General features: G+C 38.9%; 1 protein-coding gene across 2 annotated transcripts in view; it reads right to left on the bottom strand.

The window, feature by feature from the left end:
- Positions 1 to 26,800, bottom strand: part of LOC137185190 (myosin-7B-like) — a 43,690-nt gene that overhangs the window by 15,696 nt on the left and 1,194 nt on the right. The window contains exons 4-27 of one of the 2 annotated variants that reach the window (XM_067593511.1): positions 26,627 to 26,783; positions 24,060 to 24,087; positions 22,733 to 22,826; positions 19,766 to 19,858; positions 19,408 to 19,471; positions 19,034 to 19,132; positions 16,241 to 16,344; positions 15,998 to 16,136; positions 13,938 to 14,056; positions 13,030 to 13,179; positions 11,740 to 11,910; positions 10,909 to 11,088; positions 9,409 to 9,541; positions 9,144 to 9,220; positions 8,339 to 8,426; positions 6,521 to 6,638; positions 5,145 to 5,268; positions 4,546 to 4,682; positions 4,251 to 4,421; positions 4,053 to 4,137; positions 3,414 to 3,656; positions 2,282 to 2,458; positions 1,453 to 1,598; positions 47 to 137 (exon numbers count right to left, since the gene is read on the bottom strand). In XM_067593511.1, coding sequence (XP_067449612.1) covers positions 47 to 137; positions 1,453 to 1,598; positions 2,282 to 2,458; positions 3,414 to 3,656; positions 4,053 to 4,137; positions 4,251 to 4,421; positions 4,546 to 4,682; positions 5,145 to 5,268; positions 6,521 to 6,638; positions 8,339 to 8,426; positions 9,144 to 9,220; positions 9,409 to 9,541; positions 10,909 to 11,088; positions 11,740 to 11,910; positions 13,030 to 13,179; positions 13,938 to 14,056; positions 15,998 to 16,136; positions 16,241 to 16,344; positions 19,034 to 19,132; positions 19,408 to 19,471; positions 19,766 to 19,858; positions 22,733 to 22,826; positions 24,060 to 24,087; positions 26,627 to 26,783 — 2,988 coding nt within the window. Of the gene's footprint in view, positions 1 to 46; positions 138 to 1,452; positions 1,599 to 2,281; positions 2,459 to 3,413; positions 3,657 to 4,052; positions 4,138 to 4,250; positions 4,422 to 4,545; positions 4,683 to 5,144; positions 5,269 to 6,520; positions 6,639 to 8,338; positions 8,427 to 9,143; positions 9,221 to 9,408; positions 9,542 to 10,908; positions 11,089 to 11,739; positions 11,911 to 13,029; positions 13,180 to 13,937; positions 14,057 to 15,997; positions 16,137 to 16,240; positions 16,345 to 16,596; positions 16,801 to 19,033; positions 19,133 to 19,407; positions 19,472 to 19,765; positions 19,859 to 22,732; positions 22,827 to 24,059; positions 24,088 to 26,626; positions 26,784 to 26,800 lie in introns of those variants that run through there. The other variant, XM_067593510.1, reaches the window with a different exon arrangement.

Raw genomic sequence — 26,800 nt, 5'->3', positions numbered from 1 at the left:
GAAGATGTGGAAGCTGAACCAGTCTCTGACTCTGTTTTAAACCAACCTGAAGCTCTTTGATCTTCTTCTGAAGCTGAGAGACCAAACTCTGCTCATCCTCAATTTTAGACTGGAGCTGACCAAACTCTATGTCTTTTCTTTAGGAAGGTATAGAGAGAGAGAAAGAATCAGAACAATTGCTGTAGGAAGGGTGAGAGAGAGATTGTGTTCATGCTGGTAAATATTTGCTACCTTTCACTGATTACTTGTGATGTTTTGGTATCAGTGTCAAAGTCAAATGTTCACATGAATCCTGGGATCAGACTACAGTATTTTTTTTGTCTTTCAAGATGGTCACGATCATACAGTCCACCAATCCTTGCTGTGATTGGACATACAGACACTGGACCCCAACCAATCAGAACTGTCTTTCACGACTCTTTTACGAGTCTTGCATGTACATACAGTAGGTGATCTGAGAGGAGGAGCCCACCTCACAGCACCAACATCATCACTCAAAGTTGATATTTATTTTCATGTCTTCAATGGAATATAAAGCAATATAGTTCCCTATTGGTCAACATCACAGAACTCATCGTAGAAGTTGTAAAACTCAGGACATCATGACATGATTTTCATGGCATTGCTTACATACAGATCGCAAATGATGTCCTGTTTCACTAATGACTGTCACTCACAAATTACAGATACATTTGCACGTCCAGCAGTCGTCTCACATGTTCATGCACGTGTCACAAGTACGGCGTTGCTTTGGATTTCTTAAATGTGTAAAAATGAATGAAAGAAAGGTCAGGTTGAGTTGTTAATCTGTAGTCTGAACGTCACATAAAGTACAGAATTTTCTTTGTCTTGTTTTATCGCAATGCAAAATTCTTTTGTTTGACTTGACTTGATTGGTAAATATGTTTCTGTAAAGTTGCTAGTGGTGTTATTTATTTTCCAGTAACACATTCCACTATGTAATACAATATGAAAGATAAAAAACAATACGAAACAATAGTATAAAATACAACACGATGCGGAACAAATGAGAAAAACCAAATATTACAATTAAATGTTATTAACAGAAATAAACAATATGAAGAAATATGTTATGATACCACACGGATGAACGCTATGATAAACTCTGATATACCCTGATGTCAACTGTTAGCTCCACTTCATAGATATTTGACAAAATCCACTTATTTTTGTATCATATACTACAAGAAGTGAACCCCACTGTAACATAATCACAAATGTGCTGCTTCACCTGTTGTTCCAGTTTGGGTTCAGTTTTTTTTTGGTTTAAGGTTGAATTACATTATTAAATTGTTGTAAACTATTAAATTAATCTCTAATCAACTCTTTATTAATGGTCAAAAAACACAGTCCACTACTGTTGTCACAACTGGAACCGAACATAAAATCAGTCCTGAATGGAGTAAATAATGAACCGAATGTTTTTCCTACTTTTTCAGCCTCTCCTCCAGCTCCTCCCTCTGGTTCTCCAGGTCCCTCACTGAGTCCATGGACAGCTTCAGATCCCCCTCCAGCTTCCGTTTGGTTCGTTCCACTTCAATCCGCACCTTCTTCTCCTGCTCCAGGGAACTTTCCACCTGCAGGGAGGAGAGACGGGAGACTGTTAGCACACAGTACGTCAACCTGTCCTGACCCGAGAGCCTTTTAGATCCTTAAAGGTCCTAAGCTTTCTAACTGTCATGTGAGAGTTTTGTATACAAATCTTCTCAATGCTCACTTTGGTCCAGAGCTAAATATCTTGACAACTACTTCATCTTCATAATTCATGATATTAAAACTACGTTTTGAAAGTTTAAAGTGGTTTTAAAACTAAACCGATTTGAACATTTGGAATATGTCCTTCATGCTTATTGTACAATCTTAGCAGTAGCTGAAAACCCTGCTGCGTCTTCCATTAGAATACCCTCAGGAATCCCAGCATGCAACACTGGCAAACAGGTTTTAATCTCTGGGTGAGAGAGTGAAATCTCTGAACAATTAAAAGTTTCCATAGACTGTTTCATGGGCGTGTCAGCACTGTTTTTAATGAGATAGACCTATCCTATAAATCTGAGTTTAAGACGTGTACCTACAAGCTTGATGTGTGACATCACAACTAGTTTGGGCCAATCACGCAGCTTACACACATACTAGGTAATATCAGATACTAATTATTAGTAGAGTTTTTTCATGTGTCTTAAAACATGTCTGGAGGGGATCTTATGTAAGTTTTCTGTCGTTCCAGCTGAACTTGGGACACTTCAACGAGATCTTTTCTTACACTGTCCACTTGCTGCTCCAGCCGGGTTTTCGCCTTGGCCAGCATGTTGACTTTGTCCTCCTGAGCCTGAAGGTCGCTCAGAGCCAGCTGGTGAGCTTCCTGCAGGGCGACTTTCTCTCTGTTCAGAGCCGCTATGGATTCATCCTGAACACACATCTCATGAGACAAGTTCTTCACCTGGACAGACAGAAATTCTTTTTTTAAATTTGATTTAAACTCATCACTTGTAGCCTTCACCGAACTGAAGCTCTTCAACCTGAAAAATCCAGCAAGGAGAGACAAAGAAATCGATCTTAGATTATATATTATTATTTAATTTAATAAGACGTCCGTGCTTATTTTGATCTCTCTAATAAAAGGGGTTTTAATAAAGCACCTCGGTCTCTGCACACTGCTACTGTCTCGCTGGAATATTTATCAGTTTACAACGTTTTGGTCTGTTTGACCTTCATCAGGTATCTGTGCAAACATCACAACAGTTGCACATATATATAAACATAAAAGCTGCATCAATTATCCAACCACAGGACCACAGGAATTAGTTCAACCAACTAACAAAAAACATACTAAAGATAACATTTGAAAATGACACAAAGGCAAAAAATATCAATGAATCACAAGTATTACAGTGTTATCATACATAAAATATTCTCCCATCACTACAGCACCAAACTATCAAGAGGTCAAAAATAGAAAATGACAAAGTGTAAAGTGATTTATCATAAATCTTTACAGTAACATCTGTGTAATTTAGAAAGACTTTAGATAAATGAGCATAAAGGACCATTACTCTTAATAAATGTTTATATTTTTTAATCTAAAACCTATAATTCAACATTACAAAGATATATTTTTTCTTCCAACACTGTTCAACAAATAAACAAAAGTAAACATGGACATATTTATTCATCTAACCAGACAAAAGTAGCCTAACAAGTACTTGAATAAGCCAAAACTTGAGTATTAGATTAGCTGTGATGGAGTTTTCTCACTTCGATTCAAATTAAACACCTTCAACAATGAAAAAAATAATAAAAATCAACTGGAATTTTAGAAAAAAAAAGAAAAGCGTTTGGTTTATTCACTTTAACGTGAACCCTGCAGTGACACACACGGCTGCACGTTAACACACCTTGTTCTCCACTCCGTGTCTCTCTTTCTCCACTTTAGCCAGCGTCATCTCCAGGTCGTCCACGTCTCTCTTCAGTGACGCCACCTCGTCGTCCAGCTGACGTTTCTTGGACGTCAGCGTGGCGCTCACCTCCTCCTCGTCCTCCAGGCGCTCGTGCATGTCCTTCAGCTTCGACTCCAGCGAGATTTTAGACTGAATGAGCTGGTTGCAGCGATCCTCCGCATCCATCAGGTTGTCCTGCTCCTGATGATCAGGATGAAGATAATAAAGATGAGTAAAGATTTTTCTCTCTAAATTTGTGCTAAATGTCATTTCTCTGTTATTCATTTGCTGAATATCATTATTCATTTTTAACTTGAAGAAGAAAAACTGTGATTGTTGCTGTTGGTGTGTAGTACTTTTGAATCATCACAAGTGTTTGTCATTTGCATATAATGCTTGAAATTGACTTTCAGATACAGCACGCAGCCTTGTTTATTCATGTATTTACTATAAACTCCATCGCCACAACAATAAATAACACATAACCCATCTAACCCCGGCAAGAATAAATCTCAGGAGCCATCTATGTGTGGAGAAGAGCGATAACCAGAGTTCCCAAGATGTGGGACTGTTCCTTTAAGTTCCAGTTTGACTTACAGCTTGGACCTGCAGAGCCAGGTCGTTTTTCTCCTGAACCAGGACCACCTGTCGCTCCTCCGCCTCACAACGCTTCATCTCCGACCTGAAGGAAGAACAACAGCAGACCTGTGACCTCGTTTTAATGTCTAACCTGATAAAAAAAAACAATGTAAACAGACACGCAGCTGGTCAAACAATGTAGGCAGACAAACAGACCTGTCAAACGCCTCTTTCAGTTTTTTGTAATCCTCCTTCAGAGCAGCCAGCTCCTTCTCCACCTGGGCGCTCCTGAGCAGGGGGCGGAGCTTATAAAACAACAACATCCACGGCCAAGTCCGCACCGCGAAGTACGATCGCATGTTTAACTGGATCACCAACACAGCATCCCTGAGAAGAGGAAGTCAGACCACACAACTCCTTAAACCCCCCCAAAAAACAACAAATTTACCAAACTTTCAGACTCTCTTCATAATATTTGCTGTTATTATTTATTCATATTTGTCATATTGACTTTTGCTGCATCATCTTTTCTAGCTCCATCCTCATCAGCTTCCCTCTGCACATGGCCTGGACGGTGGTCAGGATCTGAGACAGACGGGCGTCCCTCATGTCCTCCAACTGACCCAACAGACCCGCCTTAAAGAAGACCTGAGGGGGAGACACAAGGAGGAAGAGGAGAGGAAACAAGAGAGGAGGAGGGAGGAGAGAGGAGGAAGAGGAGAGGAAACAAGAGAGAAGAGAAGAAGGAGAGGAAAGGAGGAGAGGAAACAAAAGAGGAGAGGAGAGGAAACGAGAAGAGGAGAGGGGAAATGAGAGGGGAGGAGAGGAGAGGGAAAGAAACAAAAGAAGAGGAGAGAAGGGGCGAGGAAAAGAGGAGAGGAAGAGGATGACAAAATAAGACCAGACAGGACGAGGAGAGGAGAGGAAACAAGGAGAAGAGAGCAGAAAACAAGGGGAAAGGACATGAGTAGAGAGGAAACAGAGGGGAGGAGAGGAAACAGGAAGTGGAGAGGAGCAGATCATATTTACTCATCATGTTTTGTCTCCAAGCAGCAGTAAGCTGCAGTATCAGTACTGTAGTATTAATCACAGTATTAGTGGTTGTTGTACCTTCAGGTGTCCAAACTTATACTGTGTGTGGTCGATGTCCAGAGAGCCCAGCAGTTTCTCCACAGCCTTCCTGCTGTCCACAAACAAATTGTCAGGAATCGCTGATGGGTTCAAGATACGATAGCTGGGGAAACAAAAACAAGTCCACATGGATTCATGAGGAGGTCAGAATATCAGGAATGTGGCTTCTGTAGAAGCTTTAAAGGAGCAGATTTAGTACTGCACTCACATAAACAGTACCAGAGAAAGATTTAGAGGAAAAGTTGAGATATCCTGCAACCTGTTACACTAAAGTGATTTCACTGTGGAAATGCTGGCTGGCTGCTGCAAATTTGGCAAAACAGGCCCGTCAGTTGTAGTCCCTTATGTGGGTCAAACTCCAAAACCTTTCAAACTCCACGGCCTCAGTTTTCTGGTTTCTGGGTGAATCTGAGATTGTTTTCTCAGACTTGAAGGAGCTCCTGTAGCCACAGAAGAAAACTGACTCTAAGTACAAAACAGTTGCAAAGTTTGAGAAGATGTTTCAGGTTCCCTTTGCTCCAGAAGTAAAGGTCTCATGGTTCATTTTTCTCACAGACTCTCAGTTCTCTCCTGGTTGAATCATCAGAACAACAGATGAACAACTGTGTTAGAAAATATCTGCTTCTTTAGTAAAAAGTCTCAACACTGTGGACATCTAACTTGAGGTAACTACGATTCCCAAGGTGCATTTTGGCAAGAAAACAGCCAATCACAGAGCTAAATTCAATTTACTTCCAAATTTTGGATCAACTGTAGATGAATTCAGCAACTGTGGCACCGTGTTTTGTTTTCTGATTCACACACTCTGACTGTTTTTCTCCAGCAGCCGAGGCTCATGGGTATTGTAGTATTCTCAGCCATCCACCAAAATCACAGACAAAACTTGATTTCTCAGAAACAAAGTTGAAATAATCTGAAACTGTCGATCCGAATATAAACCTACATGATGGTTAAATACAGCAGAGCTTCAACGTGCAGTTTAGTGACGGTACTGACGTGTGTTTTCTGTTGTTTAAGCCTCTAAATCCTCCTTACAGACTCTATGTGAATAATATAATAACAAACTTTATTTATACAGCTCTTCTCAAACAAAGTTACAAATTGCTTTACATGGTTAAAACTTTTAAGTACAATTAAGCAGGTTAATCATACCGCTATTAACCTGAGATTAAATAATAATAATAATAAATAAAAACAATAAAACAACAGTAGCAATAAAACAGATAAGACATGTTTGAAATAAAACAGTGTGGTATCGATTAAAGGCCTTTTTAAAAGATGTCACTGACTCTGCAAACAGCTCCTGAAGTCGCCTTTAGTCTGTTTCTGTAAACAGTTGGAGGGTTGAGACTCACCGCTGTTTAAACTCGGCGTACAGGATCCGGTTTGGAAAGCCCTTTCTGCAAATCCTGATCCCCTCCAGCACTCCGTTACACCTCAGCTGGTGCAGAACCAGGAAGGGATCCATCACACCTGAACGACACACACAAAACACTTCAGCCATCTTCAACAACTTTGCATTTGTGACATTGAGGGAAATTATATTCGTCTTGAGTGTGAAAGTTCATCCTTATCAGCTTTTTCAACAGCATCTTACATTTCCTCAGAGGATGGAGTTTGGAAGACTGCAAGATGCGTTTAAAAGCTCTGTAAAAAGCTATTTTTTTTTTTAGCATTTTTGCTTCTTTGTTTTTAATTAAATTATATTTTTTTCATTTGGTGCAAGTTGGTGTTTTTGAATTGGAAAAAAAAAAATTCAATCGAATCCAATTCAATCCAACTTGATGTCTACAGAAAAGTACTAAAATTTAGCATTTTACTGTGTTAGAATGCAAATATTTTCAAGTCCAGCTCAGACTGATAAAAGCTGAAGCTGAATCTGAAATGTACTTCAAGGCCACCGTACAGAGGATCAACCCTTTTGATTTAGGTCAGTGATTCTCCACCAGGGGTACATGTACTCCAGAGGGTACATGTACTCCAGAGGGTACATGTACTCCAGAGGGTACATGGAAGGACTGTAGAGTAGTTCAACTAATTAAATGTATATATACATATATGGAGAGAGAGAGAGAGAGATTACGTTTTGTTTAGAAGAAAATTTCCACATGTTGACTGAGCTGTGACACATGAGCACTGTGTGTTGAGATAGAGAGTTCATGAAAACTAGTGAACAAGTGAGCAGAAAGGTCTAAAGAGCTAGAAGTAAAGCATAAACGAGTCAGTCGGAATCGGCAGCTCAAAGTATCAGTAACTGATAAATGAACAGATACAGAGTAAAGAATGTTGAAAAGTTGAAATACTTTGCTAAAAGCAAACTAACCTAAACTTTAGATTAATTAAAACATTATTACTTCACTTATAGAATCAATCGAAGACGTTCGGATCGCGGTGGTTGGTGTTGATAAACGGGTACTGAGTCCTTCTGAAAGGGCTGTGCAGGTACACCAGACAAAAAGGGAACTGCTGATTTGAAGGAATTATCTCCCTCCAGCTGTATGATTCTCACTTTTACTTGTTAGCCTGACTGAAGCCCTCATAGGTCTGTGTTGTCTCTACATGCCTTGTGTGAACGTGCCTTTATTTATACTATTATTATTTTTATGATTATTATTATTATTTTCTACAGTCTGTTTTTGTTCTTACTTTTATCTTTGCTGTAAAGAACTTTGTTGTGTGTAAAGTGCTTTATAAATAAGGTTGGGTTGAGCTGATTTAGTTGACGTTTCCTCTTTTTTGTCCCACTAGTGGTAAAGTTTAAATCACAGACTGTAATCACAAGTCAGTGTCATGTCTGACATGTCTAATTTCTGACAATTACAGTCAGTTTCTCCTACTTGGTGAAAAGAACTACAGGAGTTTCACCAAACCGGTGGCAAAATGGCTCCAAAGCTACAATCACTGTCAGTTACACAGAAATAAAACTCCAAACACTACTATGATCTATTCAGCGAATGAGAAAGGAGCTATACTTCATTAGCATCAGGTTTCACTTGTTAACAAACTCTGAAATATAAAACAAAAGAAGCCAATTTTGGCTATTTAAATGCTGTGACTATCATCTCGGACTGATACATGAACACTCTTAAATTGGAGCAATATGGTTGGAATAAGGTTTCCTGGTCCTGTCTGTCTGTGTGATGAAGGTTACAGTGTCATTGTTGTCTGGTTACCTGGATTCTTGCTCTCGTTGGGGATGATGCAGCGAACAAAGTGCGGCTGAGTGCTGCGGAGGTTTGCCATCAGCTTGTTTAGATTCTCCTGTAAATAAACAGACAGCTGATAGTGTGTCATGTGTCAAATGTCTCAGTCTATCACAGTCTGCTAGCATGTTTACTGCCAGCTCTATAAGCTGTTAGTTAGAGTTTTCATTTTATAAAAAGAACATAGTGGACACTTTTCAGTAGTAAATTATATTTGAAAATGATGTTTGTTGTCTAGTAATTACAGTGTCATTGAGTTGTGTCCTTCGTTATCTGATATTTCACGGATATTTTGACACAAAGAATGTGTGTCTGATCGCTGCGATTTCATTGGGATGAAGTGAATTTGCTGACTTAAATGCTTGCGTGACCAGACTTTAAAGGACCAGTGTGTAAGAGTTAGTGACATCTAGCGGTGAGGCTGCAGATTGCAACCAACTGACTACCCCTCCCCTTCCAAGTGTGTAGGAGAACCTATGATGCTTGTGAAACATGCAAAAAAACATGAAAGTCCCTCTCTAGAACCAGTGTTTGGTTTGTCCATTCTGGGCTACGGTAGAAACATGGCGGTGCAACATGGTAGGATCTGTGGAAGAGGACCCACTCCCTATATGGATATAAAGGGCTCAATCTAAGGTAACGAAAAAACACAATGATTCTTATTTTCAGGAGATTATACATTGATTAAAACATACTTATGAATATTACATTCCATTTCTGCTAAGTCTGTTCCGTTAGACGCCACTAAATTCTACACACTGCACCTTTAACTCACCTTGTGTAACTGTGAAACTGTCTGGAAGGAAGCTGCTTTCCTCTTCCTGTGTTTGGTCTCCAGCTTCGGATCACAAGCTGTAACGCAGCACAAACCACATCTGTTTACTACATACAAACACACTGTCACTACACTCACTTGTATTTTTTTCTTATAGTTCTGTTCTTCATCGTCTGCATGTTTTTTTCCTGTTTGCAGTCTTTAGGGTCTCTTTGTTTGTCACAATTTCTTAAACAGTCCGACCAGTGTCTCTTTGTAACGTTACCCATCTCGGAGCTGATGTAGCTCTCAAACAGTGCAGCCATCATTTTGTTGGAGGATTTCTGGAACAAAGCCACCACCGTCTCATTCAGGGGATCTCTATTTTTATCCAGCCAGCCTATGATGTTGTACGGTACCTGCAGAGAGGTAACACAGTCATCAACATACTTCACATTTAACACTGAAGAACTGAGTTTATGCATTAATTTTGTACAAAATAAACAAAGAACAGTGTGTCTTATATTTGAATCTTATTTCCCAGATAGGGACTACTTTGTGTTGATAAATATACGTCTGAGCAAAGCATGTGGAGTTCCCCAAGACTCCATTCGGGGGGCCTCTGCTCTTTAACTCCTACATGCTCCTACTAGCTCAAATTGTGGAAAACAACAAACTATGCGGTCGACACAGATTTCATAACAATATCACCAGCTATGGTCCCATTCATCAGTGATTTGATGGGCCAAAATTTCCTCCAGTTAAACGAAGATCAAACAGAAATAATTGCTTTTGTTGCCAAAGCAGGACGATTAAAAGTGCTCAGCTTGAGTCACTGATGTTAAAAACCACAAACCAGTCCAGAAATCTGGTTGTTATAAATTTCAGCGCCCACGTTAAGAAACTTACAAAAATGGGCTGAAAGCTAAAAATATATTCTTTTTTTGGACACTTAGTGGCAGCAGAACAAGTTGTAAACACTACACTGACATACTATCACTTTATAAAGTTGATAAGGTTAATAAGTTAGCAAACAGTCGCCTATTTTCGCATCCTGCAGACACAGATCAACATTATCATACTATTGGAGTCGTGTTTCTGTCCACCTGATGAATGTAAGTCCGATATTCACTCTCTTAGCTCTTAAATTTAATTTTTCTGTCATAGTTCCTGGCTCCCAGAAAGTTCCTGCTCCAAGGGCAGGACTGAAGCAAATGACAAAGAACAACCTGAAACAAGTTGCCTAATTCTCACAGTTTGTCGGATGTGGTGGAAACACAAACAGGAATGTGCAAAAAGAAACATTCAGTCCTCAGTTTGGTTCCTGAGTTTATTTCCTGGAAATAAGGAAGCACCATCAGCGTTCATCGATTACATGTCATTAGAATCAGCTTATCCAATAAGGGCTCTATTTTTGTTATTAAACTGTTAAACATAAAGCTTGAAACATCCAGCAAAAGCCACAACTCTGCTTCTTTTCAGTGTTAGCTGTGTTATTTTCTATTCTATTTCCATGTTGTAATATTCTGTTATGGTCTCCAAAATCAGCAGCTGCTGCGAGAAACTCAGGAACCTTCACCTGCTTTTCAACTCATCTAATTCTGACCTGGCTTTTCTGATAAGAAACTAAATTAAATTGGAGCCCGATCAATCAAAGCATCCCTAAAATGATCGGTAACAGCTGCAGTATCAGCAGTAAGCTGGTAGTAATATTAGCATGAGTATTTACAGTAGATGTAGTAGTAACAGTAGTAGTTGCAGTGGAACAGTCGAAGCTGACACTCACCACTCCAGCATAGTGAACCAGCTCAAAGTGAGTCTCATATTTGCGCTTCCTGTCCAGCCGCGGTCGCTGGAAGTTGGGCGACTTCCCCACATGGTTGTCGTAGAGTTTTGTTTTAAAGCTCTGGTCCGTGGCCTTGGGGAACATACACTCCTCCTCCATGATGGACAGAATACCCATGGGCTGCACACAGACAGTTTCCACATTGATTAAACCTGCATTCACTGATGTTTTCATCAATGACAAGTAGTGAACACAATACTGACATATCATCAGCTTTTAAGTTCATATGTTGAACTTGAAGCTGTTGCTTATTTCCACAGTAACAGCAACATTATCATTCATTTGGAGTCGTGTTTCTGTCCACCTGGTGAATGTGAGTCCAATATTCACTCTCTTTTAGCTCTGTTTTGGATCTATATGGAGTTATAAAAATATCAACTATAGCCACTTTTCTTGTATTTTTATATCAAATACACTTTTCCTCTCAAATCAAAATATTGATTTTTGGCCCAGCCCTAAATTTCATAGGGAATTGAATTCTGCTTAATGTTAGAGGTTTTAGATTTAAATATCAGTAGCTTAATTACACCTTGAGCATTGTTTCATAATATATGTAACCTATTTACCTGTCAAGGCTCATTGATTACATCCTGCCTCAGCAATATGTTTTAATGGGAAATTTAAATTTAATACTGTGTGTGCTCTGTGAGTGAGGTTGTACAGTGAAGTTTAAAACATGGGGACCAACTGACATAGATAATTACTCCAACACCTGGTTTCAGAAAAATACATCCTCACATTGAAGGTCGATCACAAAACAAGCAAACACACCTTCTCTATGAGGTCTATGCAGGCCTGTAAGTCCAGCCCGAAGTCTATGAAGGTCCACTCTATCCCTTCAGCCTTGTACTCCTCCTGCTCCAGAATGAACATGTGGTGGTTGAAATACTGCTGCAGCTTCTCATTGGTGTAGTTAATACACAGCTGCTCAAAGCTATTGAACTGCAGAAACAGAGAGAGAGAGAGAGAGAGAGAGAGAGAGAGAGAGAGAGAGCAAAAACATTTTAGTATCAGCACGTCACAGGACACAAACTGTTTGCCTAGCTCCATCAAAAGGGAAAAAATTCACCTTACAGCAACTCCTGCTGTCTGATTAACATGTTGTATCTTGTTAGCAAACGAGCTAATCAATAGTTAATCCTGTAGTTGCATGTAAAAGTGCATGACCCGAACCTGGCAAAATCATTAAATCTTAAGAAACGTCTTATCCAGTAAACACTTTAGTTATGTGTAAATTGGTTGCTTTGAAACATCTGTAGTGCCATCAGAACGAAAGCAACCAACTGTGTAAACATGATGTCACTGTAGCATCATGAGCTGTAACATAACTCTCCAACTCTCTTAGAGGCCAAAAATTACATAAACTAAACTACCAATCCTTTGTGGATCTAGGTGTGACTTTGGTTTATTTCTATCTGCATTCCTGGAGAAATATGTGTTTTAGAATTAGCAGTATTGAAGCAGTTTACAGTGAGAGGGAAATATCCCATAATGTGAACCTAACCGTTGTTATTTGGTCATTTAGTTTAACATTATTGGCATGATATTTTGTAATTTGAGGTGTATTGTGTAAAGCGTCAGGTCAGATATGTCGACCGTATTCTACATCACCTCTTTTAATCTTCAATCTAAACGGCTCAGATATTATTATAGCAAAATAATGTAAAACAGTTGGTTCATTCAGCTAGTTTACAGTTCCACCTGCAGTTATTAGCTGTAAATTTTTAGTAACAGCTCATCTCTACTTGACAACTAGTTTGTGTGGTGCAACTGGTTCTAATGTAGTGATGTGTAAATATATAACAAGGCTAAGCTTGAACTTTGAACAGCTGCTGCAACCAGATGCTGCGTGCAGTCAAAGCGCTCAGCATGAATAGCTTTAATGCCAACTGCTGCTAAAAATGTCTCCTTTTTACATTTTTATTTCTACACATATAAGAAACAAGGTGTCTAGTGCATTATTTTATATATATTTCCCCCGAATTATTGATATTTGGTATGTTTGGAAACTCTTGGATGTTGATGTAGAATGAAGAGTTGGCGTCTCTGTCTCTGGTTTACCTCAAAGATCTCAAAGCCAGCAATGTCAAGGACTCCAATGAAGTACTGGCGAGGCAGAGCTGTGTATAAGGACGAGTTGATGCGATTCACCAGCCACTTAAACATCCGGTCGTATGTGGCTTTAGCCAGGGCTGCCACTGCATAGTTAACCTGCACACACACATAAAGTAGCCAATCAGGTTCACTGTACTTGATAGTAAATAATAGCAAATAGTGATTTTTCCCTCTAAACTTCTCACATGCTTTCATTTCAATAAATGTTCAAATGATCCAATATTTCAGCAAAAATCAAAGATTAGAGAAAAAGTCCAAAAACTGAAAACAGATTTGTGTATCAGAACTTTGTTTTTTCTTCTTTCCTCTCCCATTAATCATCTCACCACCCCTCAGATTTATCTGCTGACCTTTTGGAGGGGCCCGACCCCTAGGTTGGGAACCACTGGACTAAACTAGCTAACTGTATATAAAGTAGTGTAAACTAGCTCCACCTCCAGCAGCTACAACAGTAACATGCTGCTCTAACACTGATGCTTCACTATTAATAATCTAATGATGTCATATATAATAATATATCAGTCAGAGGGACCAAACCACTACTTTTACTGCAATACTTTAACTACATCAAGCTCATAATACTTATGTACTTTTACTGCAATACTTTAACTACATCAAGCTCATAATACTTATGTACTTTTACTGCAATACTTTAACTACATCAAGCTCATAATACTTATGTACTTTTACTGTAGTAGGATTTTTCATGCAGGACTTTTACTTGTAGTGGAGTATTTGCATTTAAGTACTTAAGTAAAGCGAAGGATTTGAATACTCCTTCCACCACTGATGAAGGCATACAGAAAGAAATGGGTTTAGTTTAGTTAAATTGGATTGACTGATTGATTGGTTACCTGTTCTACAGTCTGTCCTTTAAAGATGTACTCGTTTCCAACTTTGACGCGGGGGTTCAGCAGGCCTTTCAGCAGGTCAGCAGAGTTGATGCCCATCAGGTAGGCTGCCTTATCCAAACCTAAACACACAACACATACATCATAAATATACTATATGTACACATATAATTCATTATACCATGGCCACTGATAAGTGACCAGTGGAACCTTGAGCCTTTGGGTGGGCGTTTCCCATGACATTGGTTGACTGACAGCTAAGGTTGGAGTTTCTAGAAGACATGCTGTCAACTTCGGTGGTGCTGTAGTGACTGGAGAACATCATACAGTTATGTTGATATAAGACGATTTTTTTCCCCTTTTTCAAATCAAGTTTAACCTGTATGTCTCTATACAACAGTCAGTTTTTGGAGGACCATCTTGCTGTTAAATTTGAATTTCAATCAGGAAGTGGAAGCTAGTTAGCCTGGTTTGCTAACGTTAAAAGTCATAGCCAGTGATGAAAGAAGTACTCAGACCTTTTACTTAAATGAAAGTAGCAATACCACAATGATCAATGTGTACTTAAAGTATCAAAATAAAAACTACTCATGCAAAATGGCCCAATTTAGAGTGTTATATGTATCATACATGTGCTTACTTCATTTGCCTGCCATCAAGTTAATGAGGAACAACAGTGGACCTGCCGCCGTCAACGTTTGTCATTTTAACCTGAGAAAATGATTCTCAGTGTGGCTAAAAATAAGAAGCTGTAAGCTGAATGCTACTCTTTTCCAATAAGAAAAAGAGAGGAGTGATAAAAAGGTTTGAGAACATTTGCGTTAACATCAGACTTTAGTGAATCTACGTATTTTCCAGTCTAGTTGGCAGAACTCAGAGTCACATTACTGCACACTGATGTGCCCAAATAATTGTTCACATTCCCACACTCTAATTTTAACTCATATTGTTCTTGGTTTACATGAGGGAATGGCGCTCAATTTCCATGCATATATCCCCCACCATTGCAGCAGCCCTGGCCTGGGGTGATGGGGAAACGGTGGTTTGTCAACCTGCATGTTTGACAGAAGAATCCTATCATTCCTATGTTATAGGTCCACCAGCAGCAGCCACACCAGCTCTACCTCAATGACAGGAGGTTTGGCGCCAAGAGTATCACAGAGGGGGAAGATCAGCTCTGTATGTGACACCTGGAGGGGGTCACGCGTCCAGTGACAGAGGGGTGGAGGGGTCTCCCCAGCACTGGCACTGTTATGAGGTGCCAGGCTGATGAAGCCTCTCTGATGTGTCACTGAGCCAGCGTTGATGGAGCTGATTGCTAGTGTTATGGAATTTTCCATCTTTAGGGGTTACAAATTGAGTTACATTGGGTCAAGCCTGGGCCTTGAGGTCACACTGTAAATATTAAGCAGGAAGGAGGCATTTGCATGTAACATGTCTGTCTGGAATAGTGTCAAGGAATAGTTAAGTTCAGGAAGTAGCCTCCATCCACGTTTGCCACGGTTAGTGCAACCTTGGCACAGAGGCACTTCATGGCCTTGAGGCTAAGTCCCTGAAGGGTATTGCAGGTGGAGGTGCCTGGCTTCACCATGGGCAACCTCAGGTAATATACCTGGGGTTTGATGGCCGCCAGGGCAGTGACATCAAGGGCTAATCCATCAAAGTCATAGTAAAAATCAAGCTCAGCTTCAGGGTCAGTCGCTGCAGTAGCATTAACAGCTAACCTAACGTTTTCATCCTGCAAGAACTCCTGAACATCAGTGCAGCTAGTGAATATCTTCACCAAGCTGTCACTGTTCCTGAGTAACTTCAGCTTCTCCAACATGTTTTGGAGAACAGCAAACACAACCTCTGAGTTTGGATGACAAATGAAGTTAATCAAGGCAATAACAGAAAAGAAATTAACAAAAGTTTCAGTCTTTAACTTAAGTCTTTAACTTTAAATGACTGTTTTTACTATGTAAAATGTAGTCCTTTTAATACACATCTATTTTAGCATTTCTATTTATATGACATTTAAGTTCATCAGATCACATGTTGTAACAAATAAATGCGTGTCTTACTCTCAGTGCCGTCGGCATCGGCCTGCTCCTCTCTTTGTTTCTTCTTGAACTTCATGTTGCCAAAGTGCATGATGGCTCCAACGATTTTATAGCAGCCGTACTTTTCCTCTGGCATGAAGCCCAGTGTGTCCATGGCATGCTAAACACACACACACACACACACACACACACACACACACACCTTTAGATGGAGGTGGCAGTTAGAGATGAAACCGTCAGCACATTGCAGTGAGTGTTTCTTACATCAGTGAGTTTCAGCTCCTCGTCATCTTTGATGCCTTCCACTGTGGTCACACCCTGAGAGCAGAAGTGGTAGTCGTAGGGGTTGGTGGTCACCAACAGCATATCTGGAGCCCAGGACAACAGCATAATTACATTAAATCAGTGGTGGAAATAGGTACATTTACTCAAGTACTGTAATTAAGTACAAGGAACTTGCACTTTATTTAGGTATTTAAATTTTCTTTATAGTTCTACTCCATTACATTATCTGCAACTTTAGTTACTTCTCAGATTAAAGTTTGTCATGAAATAAGATAACCGTCTAAATTAAACTGCATCCCAACTGTTCCCAAACTTCACATAAAATCAGTGTGTACTTGTGTCTCCTCGTCATCATGTTTCAGATGTCTGTGAGTTGTGGGCTCCTCCAAACTTCATTTCAAATACATAAAAACCATAAGAGGTAAAATTCCAATATTTCACAAAAATGCAAAGATGAGAGAAAGGTTCTGGAAAATGAGTCCAAATTTATGTATCAGAACTTTGTTTTTTCTTCGTTCCGGCACAAATTATCATTTCAGTCCCTGTTATGTCCACTGACTTTCTCTTGGCCTCTTTTCAGAAGAGAGCTGTCTCTGTGTGTTTCAGGTCTGCAATGCCCCTCTCTGCATGCTTAGATCACCCACACCTGAACCTCATCTGGTCATCAGTGGAGCTGTATATCAACCCCCCTGAACCAGCGTTCCTAGCTTTTGGCCACTGAGCTGCTTGTTGGGCTAGCGCTGCTGTTGAGTTTTTTTGTTGTTCATACTCTGTGTCTCTGGTGTCTTTGATACAGCTGTTTACCATTTGTGTAACTTGTAGGTCATTTTCAGGAAGCCTTGTAGGGGTTCTGTGCCATTTATTTTGCTCTCCTTTTTCTCCTGTTTTGTGGTTAGCCAGGGAGTTTAGCATTGTCTTTCTGTTTCACTTCTGTAGACCTAGTGAGACTTTATTTTCTAGTTATTGTGGGGTTTTGTTTATTGTTTTGGCCTTGGAGACCTTGACGCCTTATTTGCTTCCCTTTCTGCTATTTCAGTCAGTTAATCTCTGTTAATCATCCTTTTTTATTCATAATGTCACACTATGACATTAGAGGTCATAATAGTCCCTCAGATTTATCTTGTGACTCTTATAAAGTCCTGAAGATAAAATAATAACAATAAAATGCTGCTTATGCACTGATTAATCAGAATTAATAATATACTTTAATGAATGTATTTAAAATAGTCACAGCCTGATTTTTCTGCTAAACGAGTAGTTTAACTTTAAATACTTCTGAGATCTGAGTACGTCTTCCGCTACTGCATTAAATTGCATTTCTTAATTATCATTATTAACCCTGAAAGTAGAAATGTTATAATACCTTGTCATACTTTATCCAAAAGAATTCTGTTTTGAATAAAAATCAATTGTTTTTGTTCTCTCATGAAATAAGGAGAAAGTCCCATCACTTTTGCTTTTATGTTTGTCTTTAAAGCTGCATTAGTTGATTTCTGGCCATCACGGCCAACAAGCTGACAGATACAAGACCTTATTAAATTATTGTGGTAACATGTTGGCAAACAGTTGCCTGTTTACACATCCAGCAGACACCAGACATTCTCCTTTTTAGTTCTGGTTCTGAGGGAAATATCTGTCTCTGTAGCTGCTAAATGCTGCACTTTTTTCACCAGCTAGTCTCTAACTGTGTCTTTCTGCTCTACAGTGGATTTATCAGAGCAATGCAGGACATAAAACCAAAACAGTGCATCGTGTTGAGGGAGTCTGAATATTTCTCTTTTGGTTTGACTCAACGAGCAAGCCCGTTCACATTTGGCTGCTCTTAGTGAGTGATTTGCTGCCTGTCATAGAAAATTAATGTGAGATTTCTGTGTGTATTTGACCCTTAATGATTGTCCCAGTCAGCGATCGGTGGGTGTTTACTGCTGTATAGTATCTCTGACCAAACCAGAAGTGACTTAATCTGTCCAATCACAAACAAAAAATGTCTTCCCTACCTTTTCTGTTTTGTGTTTTATAAAATGTTGTCGTGTTTCTATTTGTCGGTGTTTTTTAAAAGTTTTTGTTCTCTGAAATTTTGTGGGGTTTTTATCATTATTTCTGTTTTTGTTTTTATGTTTTCACTTTTGTTAAGTATCATGTTTTCTAAGGTTTTTATTTTTGTGTTTTATATTTAGTTTTCTTGAATGTTTTTGTGTTTTTAATTTGGATGATGTGTTTTCAGTTTTGTTGTTGTCACTGTTAATATGATTATTGATCATTTTTGCACTACTTTCTGACATCTTATAGACTAAACAATTGATTGATTTGTTGAAATACAATCAATAGATGAATCAATGAATATAATCATTAGTTGCAGTCCTGATGCATGCATACACTAACAACACTTAAGACTATAATCAATATAAAATATTTTAAAATAAAATTGTGATTAGATAACACTGTACATGTTGAAATAATTTGTGGCTCTTATTTCTAAAAGTTGATTAATTTCAAATAATTGAATAACATCAATAATATTCAGTGTCAATTTACTTTATTTCACAGGGATAATCCACTTAGGACGAGGTGGTGATCCTAGCTTGTGATTGGACAGGATCTGGTGGTGGGTGGGGTTACCTTGTAGTTCTGGCTTGTGATTGGACAGGATCTGGTGGTGGGTGGGGTTACCTTGTAGTTCTGGCTTGTGATTGGACAGGATCTGGTGGTGGGTGGGGTTACCTTGTAGTTCTGGCTTGTGATTGGACAGGATCTGGTGGTGGGTGGGGTTACCTTGTAGTTCTGGCTTGTGATTGGACAGGATCTGGTAATAGATGTGGTAGCTTCTCTCTCCCGGCTGCTGGAACACAACTCTGGATTTTTCTAGAAGGTCTGATAAAGATAAAAGGTCTCTCCAACACACCGATCATACTACAGGACTATATATCACAAATAAAATACAGAGACATTTACCAAATGACCATAGTAAAATATGAAACAATTTATCTCTGTTTTGTATTTTTTAAAATACGAAATCTATCAAACGTGTCAAATGTTGCTTGAAATTTGCAGTTTTAAGATAAAAGCTTCTTTTATCATCATTTAAAAAAATTAAAACCAGCCAGGACTGTTGTAGAAAATCTTGTTAACACACAAACACAACTCACAGATGTCGACGTCAGCAGACGCCAGCCTCCCTGTCGGCCCAAAATGAATTCTGATGAACTTTCCCTGAGACACACAAACACAGATCCACACTCATTATAACCAGTTATAACCATTCCTGCCAATGGTTGTTAGCCAGACTACTTTTCATGTGTTGTGCAGAAGTTACATTAACTTTGACTAGTTTTGATAAGTTGTGTGACATATTGTATTTTTGTGCATTGTGAAATTCAAGTTCTTGGCTCGTTTCTTTCAGAGGGAGAAATTAGTTGTTGTTGTTCTTATTATTTCTGTCTGAAAGAGTGTTAAGGGCTTACAACATTTGTGTTTGCAAATTTTCATATTAACTTGAATACACACAAAGCGAGAGGAGTTGTCGTTACGGATGGTTTTGGCATTTCCAAATGCCTCCATGGCTGGATTGGCTTCAATGATCTGGTCCTCTAAAGATCCCTGAAAACACAGACAGAAACAAACAGTCCACAGTGAAATATTTCAACAACTATAAAAAATGTCCATAATAAAATAATTACAGACTTTTAACCCTTACATACTCTTCACAGTATCTCCTCATAAATAGACTCTATACCAAACTTTGGAACCACAGAATTCATTTATAAATACCTCATCAATCATTTAATAAATATGTGATTAATCCGTAATGAAGGTCCCAGAGAGCAGAAGGAGTTTATTCTTTAGGTTTTACACTATTTGTTTATGGAGAAGAACATTTACAATCTCACTATATGATGATCCTAAAACAAAAGAACTTTACAGCTGTTATGATTTCAATGAATGTTACTGAATGTAAAGAATGCAACATTTTTGAATGGAGAGTTTTTGAATTTTTGAATAAATATGAATCAAATTTGAACCAAGAACATCCTCTACAGTTTGTACAAAAATGTGTACCTGCTGCAAAAAAAAAAAAATTAAATATTCCCAGTTTTGCATATTCAGGGTCACTTTAGGAAAAATAATAAAATTTCATGCTGAAATTAAAGCTGCAAGCAGCGTTGAACGGGCCCTCGGGCCTCTGTGCACGTCGGGCTGCGGTGCAATCGAAGGTCTTCTGTCACGGGCATGTAGATAATGATGTACTGTATGTATATAGGCCTTTCTGCTGTATCCTACAAAAATGAGCTGCATTCAACCCCCACACCAGTGGCAGCTGGTGACTCAAAAAATTGGGGAGGACAGGAGGAAAACCAACATACCGCATCAAACTATATTATTTTCCCCCACCTGATGAAATCGGAGGGGGGGGGGAACAATTTTATATGCCAATAAAACAATTTGCTTTTAAAAACAAAAACCCCTGAGTGGTGTAAAGGGTGCTTCTTTAAAGACATTTAGCATTTACATGTTGTTTCTAAACAAAGAAGAGCTCATTTTAGCCATTTAGCCATGGACTGGACCAATTTTTTGAGTCACCAGCTGCCACTGGTGTGGGGGTTGAATGCAGCTCATTTTTGTAGGATACAGCAGAAAGGCCTATATACATACAGTAGATTATATACAAACTTTGTATGAAGTTTGATGTTATTATCATTTATTTTACAATAGTTATAGGTCTTATATGTATAATTCAGTAGTGGGGATGACCTATGAGGGGAAGGGAAAAAATGGAGTGCGAGTGACAGTTTAGTGATAAAGTGCTGCAGAAAAATACCATCAAAGCTAAAATTTGTAGCTCTGTACTGCAGTTTTTCCTTTATTAGGGCCCGAGCACCTAGCGGTTCACTCACACTCTCCATTCAAATATATGAGTATTTTTCTGTGTCCAGCTGCAGTTACTTATTGTCTCTACACACCTGACAGTACACATGTCAATCAAATTTTGACCAGGTCATGTGAGTCAAAAGTCTTTACTTTTCTAAAAATAGACTTGATGAAAATTAGGAAATTAATTTGTTTTACACACAAACTCATCAAGAGTTTTCAATTTACTAATTGAAATTCAAGTGAATGGGCCCAAAACTTGCTTAATTTTGATGACACAGGTGTGAGCAAGACAGACATGTCTCACCCTGCATGTTTCGCCATGACAGAGGAAGTTGCTATAACTTAATTGTAAATGCTCCAGTTTACATGACAATATTCCATCAGTGATACAAACTAGCTGAATAGCGCCCCCTATGAAATTTCAGTGAAGCAGCCCCAGCAGCAGGAAAAATAATGGACAAAGGAAGTGATGTTTATCTCCTTCTTGCACTGTCTGAAAACAGCCCGGGTTTGACGACGTCTACATGCCCGCGATAGAAGACCTTCGATTGCATCGTGGCCCGACGTGTGCGGAGGCGTGAGGGCCCGTTCAACGCTGCTTGCAGCTTTAATGTTGTAGGAAATTTCGTTGCGAATCCATTGATACAGGTTTGAAAGTGGTCAGACTTATAGTTTAGACGTCAGAAGCCTCTGTTTGACACAAAGGTCATGCCTCCCCATTGCTTTACATTGTAAGGGTGATGTGGCACTGCAACTTTCAGGGCTTATAAAATCCAAACCGTTCAAGTTATTACAAAGTTTTAAACAACTATTTTTCAACACAGTGTCATAAGTCATGTATCAAAGTTTGAAGTCGATACCATTAACGCTCTCGGAGAAGATTGCGTTTGTTCGGGGGCCAAAATTGAGGTAAAGTCTTATATTGACAGGCTAACTGCGGACTTCCTGTTGGATTTAGGTCAGGGTTGTCAGTGTATGATTTGTAGGTCTTGATGAGACTAATGAGTCGGTTTTGGTTTGATCTCTCTACGACATTCCTACGGGCCATTATGGCCATTTTAGTTACATAGGTGCCGCTAGAGAGCACATTTTGGCACTTTGGGGGTTAATTTTATTAAATTTTTCACCAGACCTGATGTGCGTGCCAAATTTGACTTTTGAGCATGTTTAGGGGGTCAAATTCAGGTCTGATGTCCAGTAATAATAAAGAAAGAAAGAAAGAAAGACAGAACAAACACATGAAATACAATAGGGCCTGAGCCCAAATAACAGAGTTTAGGATGTTTTTACTGCTCTTGAATATAAAAATTAGTCAAATTTGACCTGAACAATACGGGTTAAGAGTGTTTACTTGTAATGATCTAATAAATTGACAATTTGTAATATTTAATTCCACTAATTACATTTTAAAAAGCTATTAAAATCAATTAAAGTGAATTTGCATTTAAAAAAAGTTAGCATTTTAGCATGCTAACTGTACCCATGTTTTAGCAAATCCCGAAGTTCCTAAAGACACTAACCTCATATTCCACCCATATAGAGGGCAAATAAAACAAAAAAATTCTAATCAATATTAAGAAATGACATATTGGGAAGACTTACTCCTTTTTTCACAGTTTCTCCCTGAGCAGCAACGATGGCAAAGTACTGTATAACCCTCTTAGTGTTGACTGTCTTCCCTGCGCCTGACTCGCCGCTAATGCGAGGAAATAACGGACAGAGAAGGATTTCAGCTGCGGTTAAGTGAGAAAAATTACAAAGTTCAAATAACATTAAAGGACAGGTTCACAATTTTCCAGTTCATCTTAAAACAATGGCTACGCCTATGTTCTGTGAATCTGGGGTTACGTCATGGTTACGTTACCCTACCAATGTTGTTGCCATGGTAGTGACTTGTCAATCACAACATAGCTTCGCCCTCAAGCATACCCTGCTTTATCATCAAATTTAAATTAAATGGGGCCACAATTTACTAAATTAAACAATTTACTAAACATAAACTCATTAGGAAACTGTTTACTGAGTGAGAAGTAGGGTAATTGTCTCATAGATTTCCCAAGCAGCAACCTCCGGGGCTGAAAAATGAAGCCAATGACCACTTGAGGCTCCAAAAGGGAGTCAATCCCCATAGACCCCCATGTTAAAATGCCCAACTTTACAGCAGAAATAAACATGTTTACAGCCGTCACCCGTTTAAATTTTATTAAGTCGTAAAGTTATGCATAATGAAGGACATGGCTGCTTTGAGTGACAGGTCCGCCAGCCACTAGGTGGCTTGTTTCAGCCATTCGGCTCGCCTCTTTGCCCATTTTTGATTGGCTGGGAGTTAGGCAGCATCACGCACTTCAGCTTGAGCTTCAAAACTGCTCTTCAGAAACCATAGGGTGACGTCATGGTAACTACGTCCATATTTTTATACAGTCTGAGATTTCCATACGAATGCAGGTTTAGGGCACTTCTCATCGGCTTCACTTTTCAGACCCAGAAGTACCCGCTTGGTGTGAACAGGAGGAATGATTACAGCAAGAAAGACACGTTTCACAGTTCATCTGGGCTCCTGACTGTCGTTTTAAGACACACTTGAAACATTGTGAATCCATCCCTTAAAGGACAGACTTTTTGAGATGTTTAACAGAACAGTGAAAGAACACAACAATTTTTAAATTAATGTATTTAGAGAGTGCTTATTAAATGAAAACAAGGATCTGATCTGAGCTTTTTTGTGATATTATCAAATTCAAATTTTCGTACCGTTTTTGGATTATAACATTACACCAATTTGCAGAAATGTAAAATATAATAAATATATTATAATAAATAAATAATATGTCAAATGTAAAGCCTATAATGTGACATCACACTTCAACGTTCTGTGGTACATTTCATTGCAATTTAAATAGACTGTAATGTCGCTGTGGCTCTGACTTACGTGATCAGCATTGACTGGTTTTCACGATCTGTGGAGGAAAATGAAAGTCATGTGAAGGAACAGCAGAGGACTGACTGGTAGCAGAATCAAAACATGTCCCAAAGGGTCTGGCAAACAAAAGTATTTCCCAAAATGTTGGAATGCTCTTTTTTAAAGTGCTCCTTTTCCTTACTTACACTGCCCATCTGCAAACCAATTTCTATCTGGGATAATAAAGATGATCTCAGTCAGGTCTGTGGCGGTTAATGGAAAAATTAAATACCATTGAAATCAATGGCTGGAAGCTAAGCTAGCTAGAGAATCCTGATGAATTGGCCTGGCCAGTTTTATTGGTAACTATTAGCTTATGGCATGTCAATACATACAGTATGTCTGCTGATAAGTAACAAGCATGGGCATAGATTTGTCTGTACCAATGTCAAAGTGTTGCTGAATTGTCCCTACCGTTATTTTTAACAATCTCAAACGATCTTTCCACCATAACTATTATTATGTTATTATGATGTGGATACCCGACCTGATGATCTGACAACCCCTCAACTTCAAGCTGTACTGTCGACTAGCTGCAGCCCGACAGAAGTGAAGTCTGTGATGATCGGCAGTGAATCTGAAGTGGTTTGTATTTATACTTTAAATGTTTTAAATGTCACAGAATTTAAAACATATTCACTAGACAAATCTAAGATCATTTGATATTATGTTTAAATTTCAGGCGTTAGATGTTGGTAGCTCATTTCTGATTGATGCTCATGCAGTTATGAAGGTAAAAATGCCCCCAAAGCAAATAAGGACTAAGGTCATTTTTAAAGAAGAACAGCACATAAAAATCTATTTTGGCCCTCTGACAAAAAATGTCCCCACCAAAGTTAAAACCAAACCTTTGTCCTTGGTAACAAGAAATTGCAATACAGAAACACAGAAGATATTTTTGAGGTGATTTAGAAACAGTCTCTCCATGACATTTGTCCACAAGAGAGCGCTGTTTGTAACAGCAGAAGTTACTACAACAGTATGCTATGTGTTAATGTCATTAAAATCACAGAGGGTTCAAAGACTAATATATAATAATATATACTAAGTTCTGTAGTAGATACTGATTTATCTAAGAATATGGATAGTAAATTTTATAAAGATTAACATTGTGATTATCATGTTTTATTTATGTCTTATTGCTCCTTGTTGTTCTTCATGTCAGTGTGTCGAGGGATGGTTGTAGTTGGTGTTGATTGGTTGTGTTTTGTTGACTTGTCTTGCTTGCATGGCTACATGTACTGAATAGTGGATATTGTTGCTGTATTGTTGTACTAATGGTTTGTTGTCTCTTGTTGATTTGCATGGCTTGTGAAATGTCTTATGAATGCTTATTTTTTGTTTGTTTCTGTGGTATCTTGCCGTTGTCTGTCTGTAATTTCATTGGTTTCAGAACATCTCGCCAAAGGACTGCAGCTGAAAATTAGCCAGCTGGCTAACAGAGGCACATTTCCAGAAATATTGATTTAATGTGATTTTATAAATAAATGAAATCCCAGGAACACGTTTCACTTTTTCAGAAATCCTAATGAAAGAATTCTTCAAGACTAGATTTGCGTTACAGAAGTGAGGAGAACAGCAGGTAGTCTGGAGAACCATTCCACAAAAAAGTCATATTTTTGTTACTTTATACTCGCCACAGTTAGCTTCCTGACTAACAAGAATTTGAGGTTGAGCTGTTTTAGGAGTAGTATACAATTTGGTGATTAAAATTAATTTTAAAAACTTTTTTTTAAAATTATTTTTACAGTAATTTCTGTCTTACGTTGTAGACTTCTCTTCGGCTAGGACTTTTTTCCTGGCAGACATTTCAACTACTCATAACAAGAAAAGTACAGGTGGAACTAGTAAGAAGAATTGTAGTGTTCTTAGTCGTCCACCAAAATCGCGGACAAAACGTGATTTCTCAGAAACAAAGTGTAAATAATGTAAACTGGTATCAGAATATAAACCTGTAGGGTTGTTACATTATCCAGGAGATTGATTTAAAGGAATATTTGAAAAGGGGATACAGAATGAGGGAAAGCACTTTCTGAACCAGCAACCCCTCCCACTTCACAGCTCCAGCTACGTCTCAATTCAGGGGCCACGTCCTTCAAAGGCTGCATTTGAATACACAGCAGCTGTTCCATTTTGAAGGCTCCTTCAAATGCAGCCAAGAAATGCAGCTGCCTTTTCTTGAATTTGGAGAATCCAATGGATGGATCCTTCATGGTCCTACCTATCCCAGAATACATTTCGCACCAACCAGCAGCAGCAGTGGCAGAGATTTTGGTCCAGGCTAAGCTGTTGTCATTTTCGCTGTAGGACTATTAATATGTCACCTTATTAGGTGAGAAAGTAACCATCTAGATTTCCAATATGTGGTCAGTTTATCCAAATAACATGAGAGCCGCTGACCAGGTGAGACCGGCCAGTCATCTTAGAAGCCAGCAGCCTGGCTCTAATGTCTCCATAGCATTTTGATATATGATATACGAGGGACACATTAATGGGATAATGTAAGGGTTAGAGGTCAGAGGTTATAGGTGACTCACTCTGCAGCAAGTCACAGTAGGCGTTGTCAGCGATGGCATAGATGTGGGGCGGCGCGTCTGAGCGACGTCTCCCTTTATACGCCATCACCACCTCAGGAGTGTAGACTGGCAGCCATTTGTATGGATTAACTGTCACGCAGAACAGACCAGAGTAGGTCTGACAGACAGACAGGT

The sequence above is a fragment of the Thunnus thynnus genome, chromosome 6 (genome assembly GCF_963924715.1).
Source record: "Thunnus thynnus chromosome 6, fThuThy2.1, whole genome shotgun sequence".
In the NCBI taxonomy this organism is placed as follows: Eukaryota; Metazoa; Chordata; class Actinopteri; order Scombriformes; family Scombridae; genus Thunnus; species Thunnus thynnus.
The sequence above is the reverse complement of the archived record's forward strand: the minus strand, read 5'-3'. Positions and strand labels throughout refer to the sequence as shown.